This window comes from Ranitomeya variabilis, chromosome 2, assembly GCF_051348905.1.
Source record: "Ranitomeya variabilis isolate aRanVar5 chromosome 2, aRanVar5.hap1, whole genome shotgun sequence".
Taxonomy (NCBI): Eukaryota; Metazoa; Chordata; class Amphibia; order Anura; family Dendrobatidae; genus Ranitomeya; species Ranitomeya variabilis.
The window spans coordinates 95,303,559-95,328,795 of record NC_135233.1 but is presented as its reverse complement, the minus strand read 5'-3'; the positions used below and the strand labels follow the sequence as shown (position 1 = coordinate 95,328,795).

The 25,237-nt window shown below is 41.2% G+C and overlaps 1 protein-coding gene across 1 annotated transcript in view; it reads left to right on the top strand.

Annotated features, from left to right (window-relative positions):
* REL (REL proto-oncogene, NF-kB subunit) overlaps positions 1-25,237 on the top strand; it is an 83,307-nt gene that overhangs the window by 50,327 nt on the left and 7,743 nt on the right. The window contains exons 5-10 of the mRNA XM_077282752.1: positions 774-910; positions 5,380-5,534; positions 5,913-6,004; positions 23,934-24,074; positions 24,214-24,318; positions 24,639-24,857. Of these exons, the coding sequence (XP_077138867.1) occupies positions 774-910; positions 5,380-5,534; positions 5,913-6,004; positions 23,934-24,074; positions 24,214-24,318; positions 24,639-24,857 (849 nt within the window). The remainder of the gene's footprint in view (positions 1-773; positions 911-5,379; positions 5,535-5,912; positions 6,005-23,933; positions 24,075-24,213; positions 24,319-24,638; positions 24,858-25,237) is intronic.

Sequence of the window (25,237 nt, the reverse complement as noted above, 5' to 3'; positions counted from 1 at the left end):
CGTAGTGGTTGGATAGTTTAGATATAGTAATGTGCCCCCTCAATATGCATAAATGTGTAATTGAGGCAGGATCCTACATGTAGCCAAATTTTCTTATAGGCAAATGAGTTTCTATCACCTTATTCATACCTTCATCAACATTAAGAGATTTATTTATCGTATTTGGTCAGTATAGGTCTATGGTTATTTACAACATTTTTCCTCATGACGTCATAAGCTCGATATTTAGTCATTAATATCTATTACAATGGAGGTGATAAGGCTTCATCCTTGTGACAGTCATGTATCTTGATTGACTATGATTCTGATGAAAAAATTAAGGTGGTAAAACTTCTATTTAGATTATCAATGTTTGATGGCTTGGTCCTCACCTTGAAAACTTCACCAATCAACAGCATAAAGGAGCTTCAAATGCTACCTGGAGCGCTGCAATCCATTTTCTCTTTATTCAAGCACAGAAATGGTACTGTACCTCAGTCCATTCAAGTCAAAAGGGCTGAACGGAAGTGCTAGCCATAACTAAACCTACATATTTGTGTCCAGCACGTGCTATGTCCTCCTGATCAGGGAATGAGGGTCCAAACCCACTGATAATGCATTGCTGGGATACTCAATAAAAGGGTACAGAAAATCACTTCCAGATATTGTGTGCAACTCTAATGTGAAAACTATTTGTAGGAGTCCCAAGTAATTAAGTTAATATATGTTCATTTATGTTCATTTCTTTATATGTTACTGCACAGCTTGTTTTATGAGTCCCTATGTTTTTTTAGGGGAACCTTACATAGAGATATTTGAGCAGCCCCGTCAAAGAGGGATGAGATTCCGATACAAATGTGAAGGACGATCAGCTGGCAGTATCCTTGGTGAACGCAGTTCAGAAAATAACCGCACTTACCCATCAATCCAGGTACAAATGAAAATAGGTGTAACATATTTATGAAACAAAACACCAATAAATATCTTCTGTTTTGATATCCGTCCAGTATTTCTGGGTCATAAAATTTGGTAGTTAGGTAATTTTATCTGTATCATGGAGTAGAAACGCCCTCTTTGTCACCACACATGGAATAAAAGCATGAAACTGAGCCTTACCATTTGGCAGCTAAAACTATGACCTGTGAAGATTCCTTCTGCAGCTGATGAAACACCAGATGGAGCTTTTTCCCTCTGAAGAATAGCTGTTGACCATAATAACCTATTGGATGAATATTTCTAAAATGCAAGAAAATATTTGTCTGGTTTTGTAGTCAAGGCTTTTTGCTTCATTAGTTTGTGCAGAAGAAGCAGTGTTAGTAGAAGTATCCAAGTAACACCGCTGACATAAAACTCCTTTATAAACCTGTCAAGACAAACAGGCGGCACTTGGCGCTGGTTTCAGGAATTTAGCATAGTTGGCCCAAAGATAATCCAATTTTTCAAATGGGTTGCATATTTCGGGCACCCACTTCTCATATTATGCTTCCCAGTGTGTCCTAATCTTTCAACCCATTTGGAGAGTTGGAAAGGTCAGTAATTGAGTATTGCAGATTTTCAATCTTTCCTGAATATCCTTTCAGAGAATGCTTAAAAGACTAGTAATGATTGTAATAGTTTAGCATACATGTGTAGGATGCTAGCAGGTGCATAGGATGCAGTGAAACACAGGAGACAGAGCAAGGATTAACAGGGATTTTTATATAACACGACAATAGGTCAAGCAGGGGTGTATTATAATAATGAAAACAACAGTTCAACCTATCAGTCTTATCAGTCTCTGGGCATTGGTAGGAGGTGGCTGGAAGATTCCTCGATGGTGCCGCAGGCGGTGCGAGAAGTCTCCAATCCGATCCCGTAGAAGGGCAATGCACTGTCTCCTTGCGGTTGTGAATCCTCCGGGTCCTTCGGCACGTGGTTTCCTGGTATGGGCACAAGATGTTGTAGAGGTGTGGGTCCGCGGCACAGCAGATGTAGCAAACAGTTCAGCAGACAAGGCCGCAGAAGTAGTATGCAGTCCAGCCGTTATGGCCACAGGAGCAGGCCGGCACTCAGTAGGCACCGCAGGGATAGGACTCAGCGTTGCCTCTGCGGTGGAGAGCTGAACAGTGCTCTGAAGTCTGCACTGGTCACTCTGCGGTGCGGGGACCTCTCTGGGCTCGGGGTCATAAGTCGGGATGGTGTTGCTAACCGAGTGGGTAGGTACGGATAGCTGGCGTGGGTAAGTCGAGAGGGAGTCAAACGTCTCTGTGCTCACATGCTGGTTCCCATCTTCCCGCGCACACCACTATTTAAGTCAGACCTACCCCCATCAGTCAAGTGTCTTGAACTGTTCCGGTCAGAAATCTCTTCCCCCCAGAATAATGGTGACAGCCCTGACAGTTCCAGCCCAGACACACAGGAGAAATCGTTAGACTGGCTCTCCTCCCTACACATGTAAATGCTCCCATAACATCAGAAGGGAAGGCCATGAGGAAAGAGTTAGCAGATCTTCCTTGTGCTTCATAAAACCTCAACAAAAAAAAACTTCCCACAACCGAGTAGAGCATCTAGACGTTCATTAACGAGGGGGTCAACGGATTTTTGATGGGGATTGGCCTTTCAGAAAATGGGTATGGCTATGCAAATAAAAAAATTCTAGCATTTTTGGAATAGAAATTTAAAAGGTTGTCAGTTATAGTTTTTTGTTTTGGAGGGTGGCCAAACCATGGTTAGGAATCCATATGTTGAAAATCAGATTATTCCTTTACTGCGCACTTATGGACCTCAATAGGACATGTTGCTTGATTTTTACACTTGTAGATTTGGTAAACCAAAGTTTGGCCAAAATTTCATATTCTGGATTCTCGTCTGAAAGTATTTCCCTGTAATAAACTATTTATTAACTGTGTCACTTTCAGATTGGTTTAGCAACCCACTAATCGTTTTCTATTTTTAAAACTGAGGGAGGTGTTGAATCTGAACCACAGCACACACACGCACTCATGGTTATAGATGTGTTTCGGAAATAAATATACTCTCTTAAATAGCATTCATACAAGGTGAACAGCGCATATGTTCCACCGTACAGGAAGTTGCAGGTAGGAAGCCAACCGTGCAGAGGAGGTATATTCTGCCAAATCATGAGCGAACTTGTTTTCATATATTTCTAGGTTATTATCTTGCAATGTTCTGCAGCCTGTAGAATCCTACTGATTATATGCATATAAACCTGCCATCCAAAAGTCTGTGCTGGCAAGATTTAGAATATATAAATAATAATAATCTTTATTTTTATATAGCGCTAACATATTCCGCAGCGCTTTACAGTTTTGCACACGTTATCATCACTGTCCCCGATGGGGCTCACAATCTAAATTCCCTATCCGTATGTCTTTGGAATGTGGGAGGAGACCGGAGAACTAGGAGGAAACCCACGCAAACATGGGGAGAACATACAAACTCCTTGCAGATGTTGTCCTTGGTGGGATTAGAACCCAGGACTCCAGCGCTGCAAGGCTGCAGTGCTATCCACTAAGCCACCGTGCTGCCCATTTTAGTGATTGACGCTCAGTTTATCTTTTAAAGGATTACACAATTATGGTATATTAATTGTTTGGGGCTGTGGGGTAAAATTTTCTGACAGGATCCCTTTAAGTGATAAAATTCAGCCTGCATGTAGTCAGCACTAAGGAAGCTTAAAGGGGTTGTCCGAGACTTTAGCATTGATCGCCTATTCTTAGGATAGGTCATCAGTGTCTGATCAGTGGGGATGTGACAACAGGATACCCCATCAAACAGCTGTTTCTGGTGTCACCGACAGCCAAAACTGCTCAGTTGCAGAGCTGAACAGCACAGCTCCATTGACGGAATAGTGGTCGCGGGCAGTTACTGCACATCTGTCACCTATTCAAATCAATAGGCGGTAGATGTGTAGTGCCTGGTCTCAGCCGCTATTCTATCGACACAGCTGTGCTGTTCAGCTCTGCCACTGAGTTAATAAGTTGGCCACTGCCGACACCGGTAACAGCTGATCGGTGGGGATGCTGGGTGCTGCACCACAACCAATCAGACATTGATATACCTATTCTAAGGATAGGCCATGATTGTTAAAGGGAACCTGTCACCCCATTTTTTCGGTATGAGATAAAAATACCGTTAAATAGGGCCTGAGCTGTGCATTACAATAGTGTATTTTGTGGACCCCGATTCCCCACCTATGCTGCCGAAATACGTTACCGAAGTAGTCGTTTTCGCCTGTCAATCAGGCTGGTCAGGTCAAAAGGGTGTGGTGTCCTCCCCCAGATCTTGCGTAGTGTTCCGTTGGTGGCGTAGTGGTGTGCGCATGCCCAAGGTCCCGAATCCTCTGCCAGGGGTGTGAAAACAACAGCGATGTCCGTTATTCCATTGGTGGTCGGTGGGCGCGGCCATCTTGCTTTGGCCGCAGAATCGGCGCTCTGCTGGCCGCGGCTTCAGGAAAATGGCCGCGGGCATCCGCGCGTGCGCAGATGGCTATCGCGGCGGCCATTTTCGTGAAGCAGAATTCGCATCTCGGCTTCACGAAAATGGCCGCCGCGATAGCCATCTGCGCACGCGCGGATGCCCGCGGCCATTTTCCTGAAGCCGCGGCCAGCAGAGCGCCGATTCTGCGGCCAAAGCAAGATGGCCGCGCCCACCGACCACCAATGGAATAACGGACATCGCTGTTGTTTTCACACCCCTGGCAGAGGATTCGGGACCTTGGGCATGCGCACACCACTACGCCACCAACGGAACACTACGCAAGATCTGGGGGAGGACACCACACCCTTTTGACCTGACCAGCCTGATTGACAGGCGAAAACGACTACTTCGGTAACGTATTTCGGCAGCATAGGTGGGGAATCGGGGTCCACAAAATACACTATTGTAATGCACAGCTCAGGCCCTATTTAACGGTATTTTTATCTCATACCGAAAAAACGGGGTGACAGGTTCCCTTTAAAGTCCCTTACAATCCCTTTAATAGCTTGCTGCATACTAATCATACATCACTAATATGTATGTAGTGTAGTGGTGGCTGCCAGCAGATGGAAGTATAAAATGTAACCCTATGTCTGCAAGAATCCATAACTCCTTAGCAGAAAAATATATTACAGTAGGAGGATACATTAGGAGCTTAAACAACCTAGAATTTAAACATTTTAAAACTAAAAATTACATGCTATTAAAAATTAAAAGATAGACATTCACTTAAAAAAAAAATATCAATAAGTTTGTTATAATATAATAATGCCTGTACAGCGCTGTAAAATATAATTTTGCTATGTAAGCATGTAAACTAAATAAGTAATATAATACTATTACTGACATAAATATTAAAAGCTTTCGCCAAATGTAAGGAAGCAAATTTCACGTGCTTCTCTTTTTTTTTGTTATTTGCAGCTGCAAAACTTAAATCACAATTCTAAAGGCAAAGTAAAAGTTACCTTAGTCACAAAAAATGAACCTTACAGACCACATCCCCATGATCTGGTTGGCAAAGACTGCAGAGATGGATATTATGAAACTGAATTTGGTGCTGACCGAAGAGTTTTATGGTAAGTACATTTCCTTGATGCAATAACCCTGACTGAAGAGTCAAAGAGAGAATTGCCGAATTTCACTGATTCATCTATTTTAAGCTTTGAAGTGAGTTAATGTTGTATTGCCTATATAATCAAAGAAAAAAACAACAGATATGTTTATAATCTCAGATAACCCCTTTCCTGGCAAAGTAATATGGTAGGAACTTAATGGCTTATAATTGGGTGCTTTATCATAGAAAAGACCTTAGTTTCTTCTGCATTTGTAATTTCCCTGTGACAAGAAATAGAATGGCGCTGACCAGCAGTTACTAGTTACGGTTTCTTATTTCATTGTTATAAATGATGGTTCAGTGAGACAGGGGTCCTGAGATTGATTGTATTTTTTTTCAGCTTTCAGAATTTAGGCATTCAGTGTGTTCGAAGAAGAGAAGTGAAAGAAGCCATTCATTCCAGAATGATTCGGAAAATCAATCCTTTTGGAGGTAGATTGCCTAATTTTTTTATTTAATATTGGTGCTGTTTGCTATCTGGCCATCCAAAAATAAAACACAACAAGGATGGCTATACCAGCATAGGTAGACAAAATAGTACATTTTATTAAGTAAATAAAAAAAAGTCATCACAGGATTAAAAACACTCAAAACGAGTACACCGAGGAGGCGACGTAACATAGCAGGAGGTGATGAGTACCGGGAATAAGTTTATATATTTCCTCTACCTATTGTGACGGGGTCACTGGTAGAGTACTGGAGGGGAAGATATCTTTCACTACGCCTAATGGCGTCAGTAATATAAAACCCAGAGTTTTTCCTCCAGCACACTAAGTTTTGTGAGAGGCTAAGTTAATTTGCATAATGGGCTGGCTTTTTTGTGGACATCCATAGGCAAGTGGGAGGATGTCCACCTTATCTCCACCCCAGGGTGTGGTCTGGGGTTTATGTAGCTGGCCTCCAAAGGCAGCAGTGGTCAGTGTCTGGAGAGGAAGCACTCCAGGGAAGTGTTTGTTCTTGAACCATGGACATTGCGAACCCAGAGCGGGCTGACCCCCGCTAGAGAAGGATTGTGTTTTGTTTTGCTGTTTCGCCCAGAGGGCCGTGTTTATTTTTTTCCAGCTTGGTTAATGCTGCACTTAATAAACCAATGACGTTCATAAAGAGACAGTGTTCCGTTTCTACCTCTTTGTCAAGCTGAGTGAGCCGATCTACCACACTATCTAATGTCTACTGATCACTCTCATTGATGTATTATACTACTGTACCATTGGCTGTACTACTGTGCCCATATATACATTTATGGTATATTTACCTTGCTACTGCAGAGTATCACATCCATACAATAAGTGGAAAATATATGTGATTATACCACTGCATTCATCTCCTCCTGCTATGTTGTGTCGCCTCCGTGGTGTACTCATTTTGAGTGTTTTTAATCCTGTTATAACTTTTTGTATTTACTTAGTAAAATTTACTATTTTGTCTGTCTCTGGTGGCATACCTTTGTTAGGGATAGGTTTTCTTATAGTCTAAGTTATAGCCTCGGGTATATCGACCTAATGCTAACCACTGTGCCATCCCAATGTATATACATTAGTCTGTAATCTACAAAGTATAATGACATGTCGGCACTTTATGTGTGGCTGGATGATTGTCTTGCTATCTGGCCATGTAGTAGTCAGGATGCAATGGGTGGACACTGGACAGGCATTGGCATTTAGTTTATTTTAGTTAGTAATGCTCCATGGTCCATCATATTGTATGTGTGCTGAGGTTTAGCACCTAATGGGAATCTATCAGAACTTTTGACCCCACAAAACTGCTGGCTATGCTGACACCTTTCAGCCCCACGGTAATCTGGTTTCAGCTCCGGCGAGCTAGATATAATGAGTGTACTGAGCAATGGCCGCTCACCTCCTATTGAAATGAAGTGGCGCTGAGCAGCATTTCTCAGCAGTGACCATTACACCGTGTATAAAGCTGTGATGTTCTGGCTGCTTTCACAATTTACATCGGGCTGTGACCAGAGCTGATAACAGCTAATCTATGGGAGTGCAAGGCTCATGCTCCCATCAATCTGATATTGTGGACCTATCCTAAGGGTTTATTTACACGAGCTGTCCGGGAGCATTAAGCGATCGCTGATCAGAAAACATTTACCGATCAGTGCTTGTATAATAGGCTGTTTACACAGGCAGTACGCGGTGAACAATGCATTAAACAATCTGTAGTAGATCGTTCAGTGCACATGGGTTTCCATTGCTCTCAGCTGTGTGAGTCCTGTTTACACAGGACGATGCACTGCCGAGAACTATGATCTTTTGTGAAAACCAAAAGATCATTTCACCCAATGAACAGGCATTTTAAGTTTGATAGGGTGATCGGCAGCTAGTTTACTCTGAAAGATTATCGCGAAATCAACATTCTTAAGAACGCTCGTTCATAATAATCTTTTGGTGTAATGCAGCTTAAGGATGGGTCTTCAATATCTAAGAAGTGGAAGACCCCTTTCAATACAATTTCCAAAATGATTAGTTTTAAAACATTGGATACTGGAGAAAGAGGTCCCATGAATCAATTCACCTATCTATAATAGATGCTTATTAGTGATGAGCGAGTGTGCTCGTTACTAGAGTTTTCCGAGCATGCTCAGGTGTTCTTCGAGTATCTTGGGCATGCTCGTAGATTATGTTTTTGTCTCCATAGCTGCATGATTTGTGGCTGCTAGACAGCCTGAATACATGTGGAGATTCCCTAACAAACAGGCAATCCCTGCATGTGTTCAGGTTGTCGAACAGCCGCAACTCATGCAGCTGCTGGGGCACAAACATAATCTACGAGCGTGCCCAAGATACTCGGAGACCACCCGAGCATGCTCGGAAAACTCGAGTAACGAGCACACTCGCTCATCGCTAATGCTTATGTGATTGCTACAATTGCATACAGAGGTGTCATTGTTGTTAGTTTATAAGACTGGCAACTCAAATGACAGATTTGAGCCACCATGGCGGGGGCCGTCATATTCTAATTTGTGACCACAGTGTAGTAGGGAACAAGAAAGGAAGAAGGTCATCTGCTGCAGTTGGCCTGCTTGTATCTTTTATTTTCCCTCCACCAGTGGCAGACACAGACAGAAGAGGGCCACTATGCAAGAACAATATATGGGCCCTTTCCAGTCCAATAGCTCATCATAATGCATGATCCACCTGCTTTGGAGGTAGAAATGGGTCCCACTTACCTCTTAGGACCTGGTTGCACCATTCATATGTCCATCCCCGCCCTCCACCACATAAGTTGGATATGTTGCTATTTAGCTTTCTTGCCAATAAAATCACAATTATTCATTGAGAAGTTGTTTTGTAGCAACAAGACAATGCACTTTAGTTGCTTAGGGAATTTGGAATGTGGGAGTGCCGCAGTAATCATAGCCTTGAGACCGCAGGGAAATACAGTCTGTGCAGATTTCTTACTATTCTATTTTTGCAGAGATAAAAATGAGTTAAATAAGTTGCTGGGAATATTGTAAGTAAAAGTAGCAGGTTTTAAGTTTCAAGAAATACTTGCTTTTATTTCCTGGTGCTTCACAAATTTTGCAGCGCTGTACAGAGATCATCACCATTCACATCAGTAATAAACTACAGCTAAATCTACAGAAACAATGGATAGCAGATAATTTGCAATGCTATGAAATAGAGAAAAAATTATCTGCGCATATAAACACAAGATACAAAACGCAAAAAAATCCACCCCGCCCACCTAAAGACAAACCACCAGCTGTAATGAAAACGTCAACTCATCAAAGGTATCCATCCACAGTGAGACTTTAGACTGGACACTCAGTTTAGCAGGGGCTCCTATGTTGCATCCACAGAGTAGATGCCGACCAAGAGCAAGGGGAAAGAAAACCAGACAAACCTGGGTTAAAACCTGAGATACACTTGACAAGGACAGAATCAGAGCAACTTGGCCATACACATTAGATAACTGTTGGATGATTGATCAGTCCACTGATAGCCATCTTTACCGACTCCATCATATACAGAAGAGCTAATTTTGGCCCAGGGTTCACATGTTCTCTACGAGAGAGAATCGTCTGGCAGCAACTTATCTCTCCAAGGTTCAGACGATTAAATTCCAACCACGCAATCCAACCACTCAATGCTTCCAACTGTTGGGAGTCAGTCAAGAGGCGTCCATACACATTAGTCAGTTAATCTGCGGGTTTGGTCCACGTTTATCTAAAGTAAGTGGAGGCCTATAGCATGTCAGAGTGAATGGGCAAATGAATGGTCAAACAGCCCGAGCTTAAATAGAAGTGGGAATGGAGGGGTTAATCCAGAATGGAGTCACGACACAACCGGGTGACAGGAGTAGAAAACAGTCCAAAAAACCACATGAGGTAATATATACAAAAATTCTAAATAAACCGCTTAGTGGATAATAGGCCAATGCATCTGTAATCTGATTGCTCCAATTATCGGTGACCCTGATTGGCTGAGCATAATCCAGATTGGCCATAATAGCTGTGACTTATTGTAGCTGGGCAGCTGAGCACACTACACATGTGCTGCTAGGATCTCCAGAGCAGTGGCTACAGGTAGAGGCCGGTGCCGGTTTTAGACAAAATGGGGCCCTGAGCAAAAGTTTAAAGCGGGGCCCCAAATGCTAACATATTGCACCATCACACAGAACCATTTCGGTTGTAGTTACATGCACTGACTTCAAGCCGTTAAACAAGAGTGATCAACGATATTGAAGTCGTTCGATGCTTGTTACCCGGCCTCTTTATACTGGCTCAGGAAGAATGATGGGGACAGAACAATCACTAGTAGATCAATCTGTCCCCATGCAGTATCATGTTATTAGCAGCACATCTGCGATTTTAACAGGGCAATGTGCTGCTGAGAACAATATTTTTTTCCAGCATAAACACAGAATCTCTCGATGAATAGGCAGCATTTTTCTCATTTAATATAATGCACCCCATAGTTCTTCAGATAGTATAATGCACCTCATAGTCCTCCATATAGTATAATGCACACCCCGTAGTCCTCCATATAGTATAATACACACCCCATAGTCCTCCATACAGTATAATGTACACCTCATAGTCCTCCGTATAGTATAATACGCTCCCCATAGTCCGCCATATAGTATAATACACTCCCCATAGTCCTACGTATAGTACATTACACGCCCCATAGTCATCAATATAGTATAATACACTTCCCATAGTCCTTAATATAGTATAATGCATCTCAGTACTCCATATAGCATAATGCATCTCATAGTCTTCCATATTGAATAAGGCACCCCCATAGTAGAATGCACTCCCCATAATACTCGATACTGTATAACTCAGTTCCCATATAAAACATATAGTGTAATGCACTCCCTATAGTCCTCGATAGAGTATAATGCAGCCACATAGAGTACATACAGTTTAATGCTGCCGAATATAGTATAACACACACCCCATAGTCCTCCAGTAATATGGCTAATACACACTCAATGATAAAATAAATGCATACTCACCTCTCCTCGTTCCCTCACTGCTCTGGTCTCTGCAGCGCATCTTCTCAGCAGCTGCTCTACCTTGCACAGTGTGGCATGCGATTAAGTGACGTCATCACACCAGCTGCATCAGATGCAGAGGGGGAATGATGGGAGAGGGAGCATCAGCTGACGATCTCTCCTCCATCATTGCTTTCAACTTTATCAGCATCTATGGGTAGAGGTAAGCAATGCAGGAGCACAACATGATAACTTCAATACAGTTTAATGTCTAGGCAACAGCACCAAAAGGATACAGTAACATCACAGCGTTTTGCCCACCTACAGAGTAAAGCCCACACATTATGGCACCTAAACCCAGACACAAACTGAAGGGACCAGACACCCCACCAGTCCTACTGAAAAAGAATAGACTGACAGATTGGAGCAATGTGGTCTAACCACAGTAAAGCACCTGTCATTGAACAAAATCCAAAATTATACTTCCTGTTACAAAGTTATAGATTATAATTCCCTTCACACGATAGAGGATGGGGCAATACAACACATTGTTCTCATACAACTGAGGGGAAAAAACCTTCATGTTATCTGCTCGTTGTAAAGTCAGCTTAGAGAAACATCACATTGATATATAAGACCATTGCCATTGAATGTTATTGATATTAGTCTGTATTTAGCCTTTGTTGGCTCACATTATGCACCACAAGTAAATATGAAAAACAAACATAGATACTATATGAAAGATGTATCATTTGTTGTAGCAGTCAGGTCCAAGGGCAGATGCATTCACATGAAGAGGGGGCTTTGATTCGTTCCCAAATATGCACATAAGCAGGGTTTATCCTAACACACAAAAACATTGACAAGAGAGGTGCAAATAACCCTAAAGATGACACGATCCCTATCGTTAGTAATGTACAGGAAAGGAGTAGGGGCAATAGCAGATTACATTTTAGGAGCCTGTATACACTGATTGGCTGGAGCCGAAAGACTTCCATACAAATGAAAGAAAAGTCCCCCAAACCGGGACCTGCCAACGACCTACGGTGTAGAAGATATGAAGGTCTCCAGACTCCTTTTAATCCTGTGATGCTAGTCACTACTCAAGGACTTGCTGTGAGACAGGATAGTCAAGAGGTCTGGGGTCAGCAACAACAGGGCTCGTAATAGATAAAACAATAGAAAAAGTCTAGTCAGGTCACAATCTGAGGTCAGACCATCAGGAAGGTAGCAGATCAAGACAAAAGGGGTAAATCCAAGGTCAGCAATGGAGATCAGTGCACAAAGCTAACACACACCACTTCAGCAAAGCTACAATTGACAATTTGTGCAGTCGACATCATTGCCATTCACATGGGCATCTGTCAGCTTTACACCTCTTGCAAGATCCAAATATTCAGATTCAGCCCAGCTATCTTTCTGTATAGGGAAAGCATAATATATATACACTGTATAGGCAAAAGCATTGAAGATGTCTTTATACTGGAATTAAAGAGGCCAACCTCTGGAAAATAACCCACAGCATTATCCCTCCTCCACCAAACTTTAGATCTGGCACAGTGTGGTCAGACAGGTGACGTTCTTCTAGCATTCACCAATCCGAGGATGCCTGATAGAGAGGTCTGACCTGTCATGTCATACAACACTTTTCCACTGCTCCGGAGTCCAGTGATACTTGGCATTGTGCTGGGTGATGTAAGGCTTTCGTGTTGCTGCCCGGCCAAGAAACCCCATCTCATGATGCTCTATTTTTGTGCAGATGTCAGGGTCAGAGGAGGTTTGGAGTGCTGCAGTTCTGAAGTCAGCAGTGTGTTTTAGGCACTATGCACCTCGGGACCCATTGACCCCGCTCTGTAACTTTATGTGGTCCCCACTTTGTGACCGAGTTGCTTTGTATCCTAAACACTTCCACTTTTCAATAATACCAAGAATAGGTGATGACAAAATATTTAATAGGCAAGAGATTCCACCAACTGATTTGTTACAATGGTGACATTTTATTACAGGACTATACTCGAATTGAGTGAGCTCTTTAGAGCAATTCTGTCACAAATGTTTGTAAAGGAAGACTGCAAAGCTAGGAGGTGATGGGATTGAATGAAAAACACAAAATTAATGATTAAGAGGTACACTATTCTCCTTTAAGGGAATCTGTCAGCAGGCTTTTGCTATGTAATCTGAGGGCAGCCTGAGGTATGGGCAGATGGACTGATTGCAGCTATGTGTCACTTACTTGGCTGCTTGGTGGAGTTTTGATAAAATACCAGTTTTCTCTGTTGTAAACACAGCAGTGGTCAGAATACTGTGCTGTGTATAACCCCGCCTCCACCACTGTGCTTCCTGTGTACACTACACATTGTCAGCAAGCAACCAATCATTGGGGAGGGCGGGGTTACACAGATTAGCCTGACTAGCCTGCATGTGAGACCTAGTCAGGTAGTGATAATCTCCTGCTGATATAACACTGATTGTATAAAAACTAGCACACACAGCTTAATAAGTGACACATCCCTGGAATCGGGCTCCCTTGCCCCATAATATGCTGCTCTCAAATTAAAAAGAAAAAAAAACAGCTGACAGATTCCTTTTAACCTTTTACACATATACAATGAGAATTCAAGTTAATAAAAAGTCAGATTTGTTCTGGAAGGTGTGATAAAGGCTTACAACGGATATCAAGGCACACACATGTACAAAGAAAAGCAGCAGCTGTGGAAAAGAAATGTCATTCAAGTCATTGCGCTTTTGCAATATTATAAAGTGAAGGAAATAATTATTTGATCCCTTGCTGATTTTGTAAGTTTGCCCACTGACAAAGACATGAGCAGTCTGTAATTTTAAGGGTAGGTTAATTTTAACATTGAGAGATAGAATATCAAAAATAAAATTCAGAAAATCACATTGTATAAGTTATATAAATTTATTTGCATTTTGCAGTGAGAAATAAGTATTTGATCCCCTACCATCCATTAAGAGTTTTGGCTCCTACGGACCAGTTAGACGCTCCTAATCAACTCATTAACCTGCATTAAAGACAGCTGTCTTACAGTCACCTTTATAAAAGATTCCTCTCCACAGACTCAATTAATCAGTCAGACTCTAAACTCTACAACATGGGCAAGACCAAAAAGCTTTCTAAGGATGTCAGGGACAAGATCATAGACCTGCAAAAAGCTGGAATGGGCTACAAAACCATAAGTAAGACGCTGGGTGAGAAGGAGACAACTGTGCAATAGTAAGAAAATTGAAGAAATACAAAATGACTGTCAAATGACATCGATCTGGGTCACCATGCCAAATCTCACCTCGTGGGGTATCATTGATCATGAGGAAGGTGAGAGATCAGCCTTAAACTACACAGAGGAAACTTGTTAATGATCTCAAGGCAGCTGGGACCACAGTCACCAAGAAAACCACTGGTAACACATTACGCTGTAAAGGTTTAGAATCCTGCAGTGACTGTAAGGTCCCCATGCTCAAGAAGGCACATGTGCAGGCCCGTCTGAAGTTTGCCAATGAACACCTGGATGATTCTGTGAGTGATTGGGAGAAGGTACTGTGGTCAGATGAAACAAAAATTGAGCTCTTTGGCATTAACTCAACTCGCCGTGTTTGGAGGAAGAGAAATGCTGCCTATGACCTAAAGAACACCATCCCCACTGTCAAGCATGGAGGTGGAAACATTATGTTTTGGGGGTGTTTCTCTGCTAAGAGCAGAGGACTACTTCACTTCAATGAGAGAATGGGTGGAGCCATGTATCGTAAAATCCTGAGTGACAACCTCCTTCCCTCAGCCAGGACATTAAAAATGGGCCATGGCTGGGTCTTCCAGCAAGACAATGACCCAAAGCATACATCCAAGGCAACAAAGGAGTGCCTCAAAAAGAAGCACATTAAGGTCATAGAGTGGCCTAGCCAGTCACCAGACCTTAATCCCATAGAAAACTTATGTAGGGAGTTGAAGCTCCAAGTTGCCAAGCGACAGCCTCAAAATCTTAATGATTTAGAGATGATCTGCAAAGGAGAGTGGACCAAAATTCATCCTGACATGTGTGCAAACCTCATCATCAACTACAAAAAATGTCTGACTGCTGTGCTTGCCAACAAGGGTTTTGCCACCAAGTATTAAGTCTTGTTTGCCAGAGGGATCAAATACTTATTTCTCACTGCAAAATGCAAATAAATTTATATAATTTATACAATGTGATTTTATGGATTTTATCTGTTAATGTTAAAATTAACCTACCCTTAAAATCATAGACTGTTCATGTCTTTGTCAGTGGGCAAACTTACAAAATCAGCAAGGGATCAAATACTTATTTCCTTCACTATATGTAGAGATATTTTTGTTAGAAAATCACTGTGTGTTCAGTCCATTACCTATGTGTGTTGTGGCCTATATGCAATGGTGGGCATACAGATTAGGTAAAAGTAGACTAAAGCATTGAATCAAAAATTGGTTGGTAAATGGAAGATTGACAGATGCAAACATTTATAATTTAGTCCTTACTAGCCATTAGGGTCATTTAGACTGGCCACAGAGTCAAGGACACTGGGCAAAGGGAAATATCCTTGAACAAGAAAGAATAAAAGATGAATTGTGCACTACCAACTCTCAGATGATTTACAAATGTCCAACTATATTTTTAGATGATGATGTGGCATTGTATGGCCAAAACTAGAATTCGTTGTTAAATCTCCCAGATTGTTTGTTATGGTTATAACCGTCCATTTGCATCAACTTTAGTCTAATGTATGTGGAAACTTTTATAGCAATAGACTGTGATATATTCAGAAGAAGAGGAAGTGAGATTGATTTACTGATGACTATAGGAACTATACTATAGACAAATAGTTAATACAGATGTCTCAAAAGAAGAAGTGTAATGTGCAGCGATTAAGAGTTCGAAGGTTAAATGATTACAGTTGTATCTACCGGTTGTATTTTCTGATCGGTGTCAATGTAAGCACTGCTGACTCAATTATTGAGACAATTTGGCTCATTGTAGCATTAGATTTGGTATTCCTTTGGTTACATTACAAGCATTACAAGGCAAAAAACATGTGGACAATCCTTTTCTTGTGTGCGTGCACCATTTCAGTCTCCCCTATTGCTTACAGGAATACCCTGGACGAACATATACTCTGTATTATGCACGGTGTAGGGATAGGTAGGATATAAAGAACATCTAAGATACATTGTAGTAGTTTTTCCCATTGTTCCGGTAAAGCAGACTACAGATGGTAGGAGTAGAAGAATGGGTCAAAGAACTGCAATTATTTTTAGCGTTTTTTCTTGCACAAATACAATATTTGTATTTCCAAAGGTGTTCGCATTGTCAGCTATTAATGGGGGTCCTAGCAGCTTTACTTACAACTCGTGCTTGACACAAGAAAGTGTTTGGTACATCATCATTGCTGTGTGTGAAAGGGGCTGGCTGCTGTTTTTTTTTCAATGGATAAGCCAGTCCCCTTCTCTGTTATCTATCTGCCCTGACAAATAATTGGAAAAGAGGGTAAATGCATGTTTTGTTGAAGTAGAGTTTAACTAGTCTGCCCAGAGACCTGACTTGGACTGTAGGCCAAGCCCACCATCCCCCCATGAGTGACTGTTCCTCTCTAATGCCCTAATTGGACATTATGTCCTAACCTAATACTTAGCATATAATAATGATTAAAAATGGACCTAATATGGATAAACAAACCTGAAACAGACAGGAAAGTCACATTCAATACTGATGTCAAAACACACAAGTTTTCAGGATAGAAATCAGATGACTTTGAAATCTTGGTCATTTATATTGGGGTGTGAAAAAAATCAGTAAGTAAATAACATTTTAAAGAAAAAGTTTAAACCATAAAATAGTGTTTCTAAAGTTGATAGCCCAAGTTTTGTATAATGGCCCATTTCGACAAGCAGATGATCGGGAACAAGGGCTAAATAGGGCAATAAAGGGAAGATGTCGCTAGGATGTTGCTATGTAATCTGAGAGCACCATGATGTACTGGAACAAAGCCTGATAATAGCGATGTGTCACTTAATGGGCTGTGTTTTACTGTTTCAATACAATTAGTGATTAATCAGCTGGAGATTATCATTAAATGACAACTGGCCTTGTGCCTCCTGGTCCAACCCTGTCCCCCAGCACTGATTAGCAGCTCTCTATCAGCTTTCTGTGTATATTGCATAGTGACAATCAGTAGTGTGAACGGGGATTATACATAGTTCAACATCTCAGCTCTGCTAAATCTGCAACATAGAAAACTATGATTATACCATATCTGCTGCACCCAGTAAACTAAGTGACACATCACTGGAATCAGGGTCTCTGTCCCTACTTCATGTAAATGCGCCTTTAGTGGCCTTAATATTTGCTCATCAATCATATCACAATACTTAAGGAATTGAATGAATAATAAGACTGTATACCAGAGGCCATGCCAGTGGGGTGGGTGAAAGGAAGGGTATAAAAAAAATAAAACGAGTGTATAGCCCCAGCCCCAATCATCATAAACAGAATGACAGGTATAAATACCAGTGGAATATCACCCCGCAAAGAAATTGTCAAACTATTGAAGGACATCCTAAATAGGAGGACTGGAGAGGAGCAGCCACATTCAATAAATTCTCTGACACCACGAGGGGGTCATGTACTTTTCTTGCACATTGGCCCCATGCTCCTAGTATAATATTCTCTGGGGACATAGTGTGTGTTTCTAATTTTATACATTTTTTTTCTGTCAGATTAAACGATCGTAGCTCACTTCATTGACTGCAGTTTTAGACATCCTCAAAGGGGCAAGAGGTGGAGAGGTACAGAGGTAACACATAACAGCATAGTGTGCCTGGGGCCTAGCACAGGATAAAGCCTGGAATGGGCCTGGCTGCGGTTTCACCCGCACTAGTTTTATACATCTCCCCCATAAATTCTGCATGGGACATTTATTGACCTTTAATATCTAAAAGTCGCATCCTGGGTAGGCTTACCTCAGCACCTTGTTACACCCGTGGGTATCTCCTTCCTCCACCTACATTCATTTATGTCTGGGAAGCTATTTAACTACTAGACTGTGGCCCGATTCTAATGCATCGGGTATTCTAGAATATGCATGTCCCCGTAGTATGTGATTCGCGGCAGACTGTGCCCGTCGCTGATTGGTCGAGGCAACCTTTATGACATCATCGTCGCCATGGCAACCATTATGACATCATCGTCGCCATGCTGTGCCCATCTCTGATTGGTCGAGGCCGCCCGACAAACCGTCGACCACTCCATATAAGGTATGGTCTACAAACCGCCGACCACTCCATATAAGGTATGGTCTACAAACCGCCGACCACTCCATATAAGGTATGGTCTACAAACCGCCGACCACTCCATATAAGGTATGGTCTACAAACCGCCGACCACTCCATATAAGGTATCCTGTTTGTAGACCATACCTTATATGGAGTGATTTCCAGGACAGACAGACAGACAGACAGACAGAAAGACAGAAAGACAGACAGACAGACAGACAGACAGACAGACAGACGGAAAAACCCTTAGACAATTATATATATAGATAGAATTGCACCGTGTCAATGTTTAATACTATATGATTTTAAATACTAATATTAACCTCAAAAGGGCTGACAATTGTGATAGAGGAATATTTTGTGGGCTGAATCATCCTCCAATGCCCACACATTTCACACGTTGGTGACACTAACTTTCAGCCACATTAGTTACAGTGCTAATTTAGACATAAAAAAAACAAAAAACAAAACTGAGCTACTCAGATTTCCAAGACATTTGTGACAGAGTAGTCTTACATGGGTTGTCTCATCTTCATTCTTCGGAAGCCCACTGCTGCCCGCCTCCCGCACTCCTGCTTGATTGACAGTTTGGCCACTGACCTGTGCGCTCCCGGATCCTGCTTCGGAGGAGCGCGGTTGCACTGAAGCTGGGCAGATCAGGAGCTAACAATGCACCATAGTCATCTAGTCCACTTCTGTGTAATGTTTTGCTAAAGAGAGCATGTAACCTGAGCAAAAAGGAGGAAACAATCACATTAAAAATCACTCTATTATTGAGAAAAGTTAGAATTTTTCATAACAAATTGAAGAGTTGCTCGTTTTTACAAGCACTTTATAATATTGCCCAATATTGAACAGGTGAACAACCATGTCAAGGGCTGGACCACCTTTCAACATATGGGCACTACTGAGAAACCTGACAGCATACTAACATTCTACCTGCATAGATACCAGCTAGTAGAGTTTAAAGGAAACCTGTTAATAATAATAATATTTTTTATATATGTTATATATAACATATTCCGCAGCGCTTTACAGTTTGAACACATTATCATCGCTGTCCCCGATGGGGCTCACAATCTAGAATCCCTATCAGTATGTCTTTGGAATGTGGGAGGAAACCGGAGAACCCGGAGGAAACCCACTCAAACACGGGGAGAACATATAAACTCCTTGCAGATGTTGTCTTTGGTAGGATTTGAACCCAGGACTCCAGCGCTGCGAGGCTACAGTGCTATCCACTGAGCCACCGTGCTGCCCCTGTTACCACTTATCCACTATATAAACTAAATCCACCACTTTAAAGGTGTATTCCCATCTCTAAATCCCATCCCAATAGATAATAGGTGGAATAATAATAATAATAGCAAATACCTCCATTTAGAAATGTAGCATAGTTTTTCTGATTCGCTATGTTTCTTTCCTCATGTGCAGGCACTGCCGGACCTTAGGTATCCCATGGTCACGGCCACTAGCAACTAGCTGTCACTATTTCAGTGGTCATAACCATGGATACCTAAGGTCCTGCAATGCCTGTACATGAGAAAAGAGACATAGTGAATCAGAAAAACTATACTACATTTCTAATTGGAGATATTTGCTAATATTATTATTATTATTACACCTACTACATATAGGGATAGGATCTTGGAGATGGGAATACCCCTTCAAGTCATCTTAACCCGCACTCCAGCAACCTGTTTATATGATCCTACAGTGAGGAAAAAAGTATTTGGTCAGCCACCAATTGTGCAAGTTCTCCCACTTAAAGGGACTCTGTCACCCCCCCCCTACCGTTAGAAACTAACAGAGCCTCCTTGTGCAGCAGTAATGCTGCATTCTGACAAGGTGGCTCTTTTAGCAGGCGCAGTGCCCCAGGCAGAACAAAACAGCGCAGGCACAGGATTTGATTTGAAAGCAGCGCGGAGGGGGCGGCGCCCAGGGCCAAAGAAGCCTTGAGTGACGGCAGTGTGGCGTGTGCAGCAGGGGGGTTAAGACCTGCCTCCATGGCTAAAGACAGGTATTTTTGCGAAATTATAAAATGCTTTATTTCTGCTTTGACTGCACCAATAACTAAAAGAGCCACCTTGTCAGAATGCAGCATTACTGCTGCACAAGGTGGCTCTTTTAGTTTCTAACGGCTGGAGGGGGGGTAACAGGTTCCCTTTAAAAATGAGAGAGGCCTGTAATTGACATAATAGGTAAACCACAACTATGGGAGTCAAAATGAGAAAACAAATCCAGAAAATCACCTTGTCTGATTTGGCAAGATTTATTTTGCAAATTATGGTGGAAAAGAAGTATTTAGTCACCTAAAAACATGCAAGATTTCTGGCTCTCACAGACCTGTAACTTCTTCTTTAAGAAGCTCCTCTGTCCTCCACTCAGACGCCTACACGAAACGCGCGTAGGGGCTGGCAGTCCGCTGATCAAAATTTAACTATCCAACTTACTAGATGCTCTTAAAGGTGTAAACACATTACATTTTATGGTCTATTTGTCTAAAGAACTTGATTCCTCCGGTCAGACCTTTTTTTTTTTTCCAGTGTGGTCTTCTGGACTTTTTTACCTGTGTCCTTCATTCTTTAGATACCCTTTTGAACCTCATGTGTGTCTATTTTGTATTTTCAATACTATTTTACTTGATATTTAAATAAATTATTTACTTTAAAGACAGTTCTCATGGCTCCAATTTTTCAAATTATGCATATGGTGATATTTCTATGTAGTTTTCTATGTACATATCTGATAAATACAGAGAAGCGACATGGACCAGTGGAAACAATGGAACGTGTCAACAGTTCTCTTGAAGTTGATAAAATAACTTCAGCTTGTGACTGAACACATTTTGAGTTTCAGAGCCCATCCCAGGGTAGCAAAGCATCTCCAAATCTGATACCATGTGGGAGGACCCAACATTATGATAAAACCTCAATGGAAAGGTGTTTTCCTTTATTTTACCTTTGAGAAATGCCACCTATGCTATTCACACATTTTTCAGAAAGTCCTGTTATTGCCATAAATGACTCAGTATTGATCACTAGTTGTTTTTTTCCATTGACTTTTTTTGTGTAGTTCTAAACTTGGTATTATTGGTGCATGGTGAATGAAATGTGGATACACAGTGAAAATGAAAAAAGATGCAATGCCTCATGTACTAAAACTATTTAAGGCTGGTTTCACATTTCTGACATTCATGGTCCGAGTATTGACCACAAAGTCCCGGCCAGGCGTGGGTCTCCTGACCTGAACATCGAGGTCCGTACTTGAACCCTGAAAGTCGGATGTGTGAAACCGGCCTATCAAGGAATCCTGGCTTTATTGCCCATGGAAACCAATTATAGGGCAGCATTTTTTATTTTTCCAAGAGAATCCTGTTAAATAAAATTTGCCAATGATTGGATGTCATAGGCACCAAGGCCAGTTTCTATGTTAGACATTTGTTCTAGATTAAGCCAGTGCCTGTGGTATATATTAGCAGTTTGCATCCCTTTCACCAGGGCCGTAACTACAATAGGTACAGGGGTTGCATTCGCACACCGGGCCCTGGAGCCCATGAGAACCAAAAAGTCCATTTGGCCTGCCTGAAAAGACCGATAATATTAAAGACTTGCAACAAATGAGGGTCCCATTAGAGATTTTGTATTGGGGCCCATGAGCTGCAAGTTACACCACTGCCTCTCACAATTAGAAAACAGGTATGGCCATGAATGGGAGAGTCTGTGAGGACTAGATACAAGCCGTGTTCAGTATGTAAGGTGTATGGGCACCACCAGATTTGATATCGGTGTAGACGTGGGGCAGATTTCTCTAAAAGAAAAACTGCATTTGTTGCTCATAGCAACCAATCATATTACAGTTTACAGTTTACCAGAGCAGTTTTCAAAATGAAAGCTGGGCTCTGAATGGTTGCTATGGGCAACAGAGAGACCATCTCTTTTAGATATGTTTGATAATGAGATTCAAAGAAGGTCTCTCTAAAAGAAACAACAATAAATTAATTCCTTTCAGCAGCCCTACAGAAATGGAGCATTTTGCCTTCTGGGTCAGAAACACTTTACAATACAGTAGGAGCTGGGACAACATTCCCAATCCAATCCAATGATATCTGGCCCTGTACTCAACATGGCGTCTAAAGGAAAGAGTGGATATTCATAGACGTCTCTCCCAATAACACTGCTTGATCAGAATCCCACCAAGATGATTTTGCTTCTATAGCATTACTGCCCATTGTACTTGAGCAGAGAATCACGTCAGAGTCTCTCGGCAGTGCAGCCTCAGGCTTTAGGCCTATAAGTTAGGCTAGGTTCACATGGAGCATTCGTAGAGGTGGATAAACTCTGACAATTTTTTTCTGAAGTGGTTTTTGAAGTGTTTTCGTCTACCCAGTGTTTTGTAGCCTTTTTAATTAGCAGCATCACATTTGGAGCAGATTCCATGAGGAATCCACTGTAGGCTATGTTCCCACAATAAGTTTAAGCGGAGTTCTTGATGTTGCAGATTTTCTACAGTATTTCTGCACCAATTAGGGAAATTACGTATCTTTATTTTTTTCATTGCTTTTTTGAGTACGTTTTTATTGCGTTTTTGATGATACATTTTTGTCTTTTTTTGGTGTGTCATGTTTTAAATAAAGCTGTTTTGTTTTTGATACATTCTTGTATTTGGCTTTGACACAGTCATGTGCGGATTGCATGCATATATGCATCTAATGCAATTCCATGGGGAAAATCTGAGCATAAAACTCAGTGTCAGTGTATCCGCAAGAGAAATTGACATGTTGCAGGTTTAAAAAACGCACCACAGGCCAGTTTTCAGATTTTAAAAAGAAATACAGTGGGGATGAGATTTTTTTCTAAATACAATGCACTTTTCTGGAACCTCAAGGACATCACACTTTTTTTGCAGCAAAAATATGCAACTTCAAAATTCACCAAAAATTCATTGTGGGGACTTAACCTCAAAGAAGTAGCACGTCACTTTTTTTACATTGGTGAGGTGTTCAAAACCTTGTACCAAAAAAAACCACACAAAAAAACTTGTCATTCGAACAACAAAGATGATTTTACATTGAAGGGTATTCAAAAAGTATTTGACGCATTTTGTTATATGGATTTTGGAATGGATCCATTTTAATATTAATTTTTTTCTCCCAAAAATTCTGTGAACCTTGCCTAAGAGGCCATAAAAAAAGCAATAAACAATGATTTTTTTTTGCAAGATACAGTAATGGAGCCATTTAGATATTAAATATCTCTTCTGATAGGTCTCCAGTACAGTTGAGCAAATATTTCAAAATTCGGTTCGGATTACGATCGGCGGCGAATATTGTATTTGCAATATTTGCCAAATGTCATTGGAGTCAATGGGGGTAGAAATGACCAAATATGTTCGGAATCAATCGTCAAACATAAATTCGGCATGGATAGGTTACCAATACGGCACAAATATGGCAAATTCAGATTCAGCGACCGATTCCGAACATATTCGCACAATGCTAGTCTCCAGTAAAGACTTCAAAATGTATCAGCAATTTGTATAATATCTGATGAAGTTAAAGAAAACATTAATGTGATATTACACAATATTTCTACTCCTCCACAGTGCGAGATGACCAGCTGCTGACAATCGAGGATTACGACCTAAATGTTGTACGATTGTGCTTTCAAGTTTTTCTTGCTGATGAGCATGGCAATTACACCAGAGCTTTACATCCAGTTGTGTCCAACCCAATTTATGACAACCGTAAGTTTTCTAGAAAATGCACAAACTGGTAGCCAAATTGTAATAAAAAATCAGATTTACTGTACAATTTTGGCGACCTGCTCAGCATTTTACCCGTTTCACTTTCTTGTAACTTATGAAAGCTAATTTATCATTTCAGGTGCTCCTAATACTGCAGAACTTCGGATCTGCCGAGTAAATAAGAACTGTGGTAGTGCAGCCGGAGGAGAGGAAATATTCTTGTTATGCGATAAAGTTCAAAAAGGTGCAGTCTTCACTTTTACTATCTAGCTACATATCTATCTAGCTATGAATAGCTTTGTCTTTTTTTGCCTAAGAAATGGACAATACAAATCTGAGAACGATAACTGTCCCACTGGGTTGCTTCCTTCTGGCTCCTCCGGATGTTCTTGACTTGATCGAGAGGTCCTTCTTCCCTATAAGCAAATAGGGAGAGAACTGTCAATCAATCTAATCTGGGAAAAAAGAAAACAGAAGAGGGCCGCCCAGCAAAACCCTTGAGATGAACCCAATACATATACTAGCTCTAGTTCTCATTTGCTCTTTTTATACCCCTATACATAGATGACATTGAGGTTCGATTTTTCACCAGTACTTGGGAAGATAAAGGACAATTTGGACAAGCAGATGTGCATCGGCAAGTTGCTATAGTGTTTAGAACCCCTCTATTTCCCTTTGATATCACTGAAGTCACAACAGTGAAAATGCAGCTTAGAAGACCCTCCGACCAAGAAGTCAGTGAACCTATGGACTTCCGATACATTCCCTGTGAAAGGAAGGAAGGTAATATGCTAGGAAAAAAAATCCTTTATTTTCTATGTTTTCCATGCATTTCAGCTCTTGTGTATCTCCCAGCAGGTACAGTGTGCTTTTTCCTTTTAATTTATTACAGTTTTAATCATTACAATCATACTGTAGAGTGCCATTATTTTCCATGGTGTCGTAAATTGTTAAACATTACAAACCAAAGTTTAAAAACTAAATACTGTACATTGAGTGAGATCACATATAAAGTTCAAGTCTATTGGGGCCATTTGACAAAAGGGATTTTTTTTTCTCCCAAAACAGCACTAATCTTGTCTATGCATTATGTTTGGTTTTACAACCTAGCTCAGCTCACTTGAAAGTCATTAAATACTAGACACAAGGCTTTTTTGTCAATG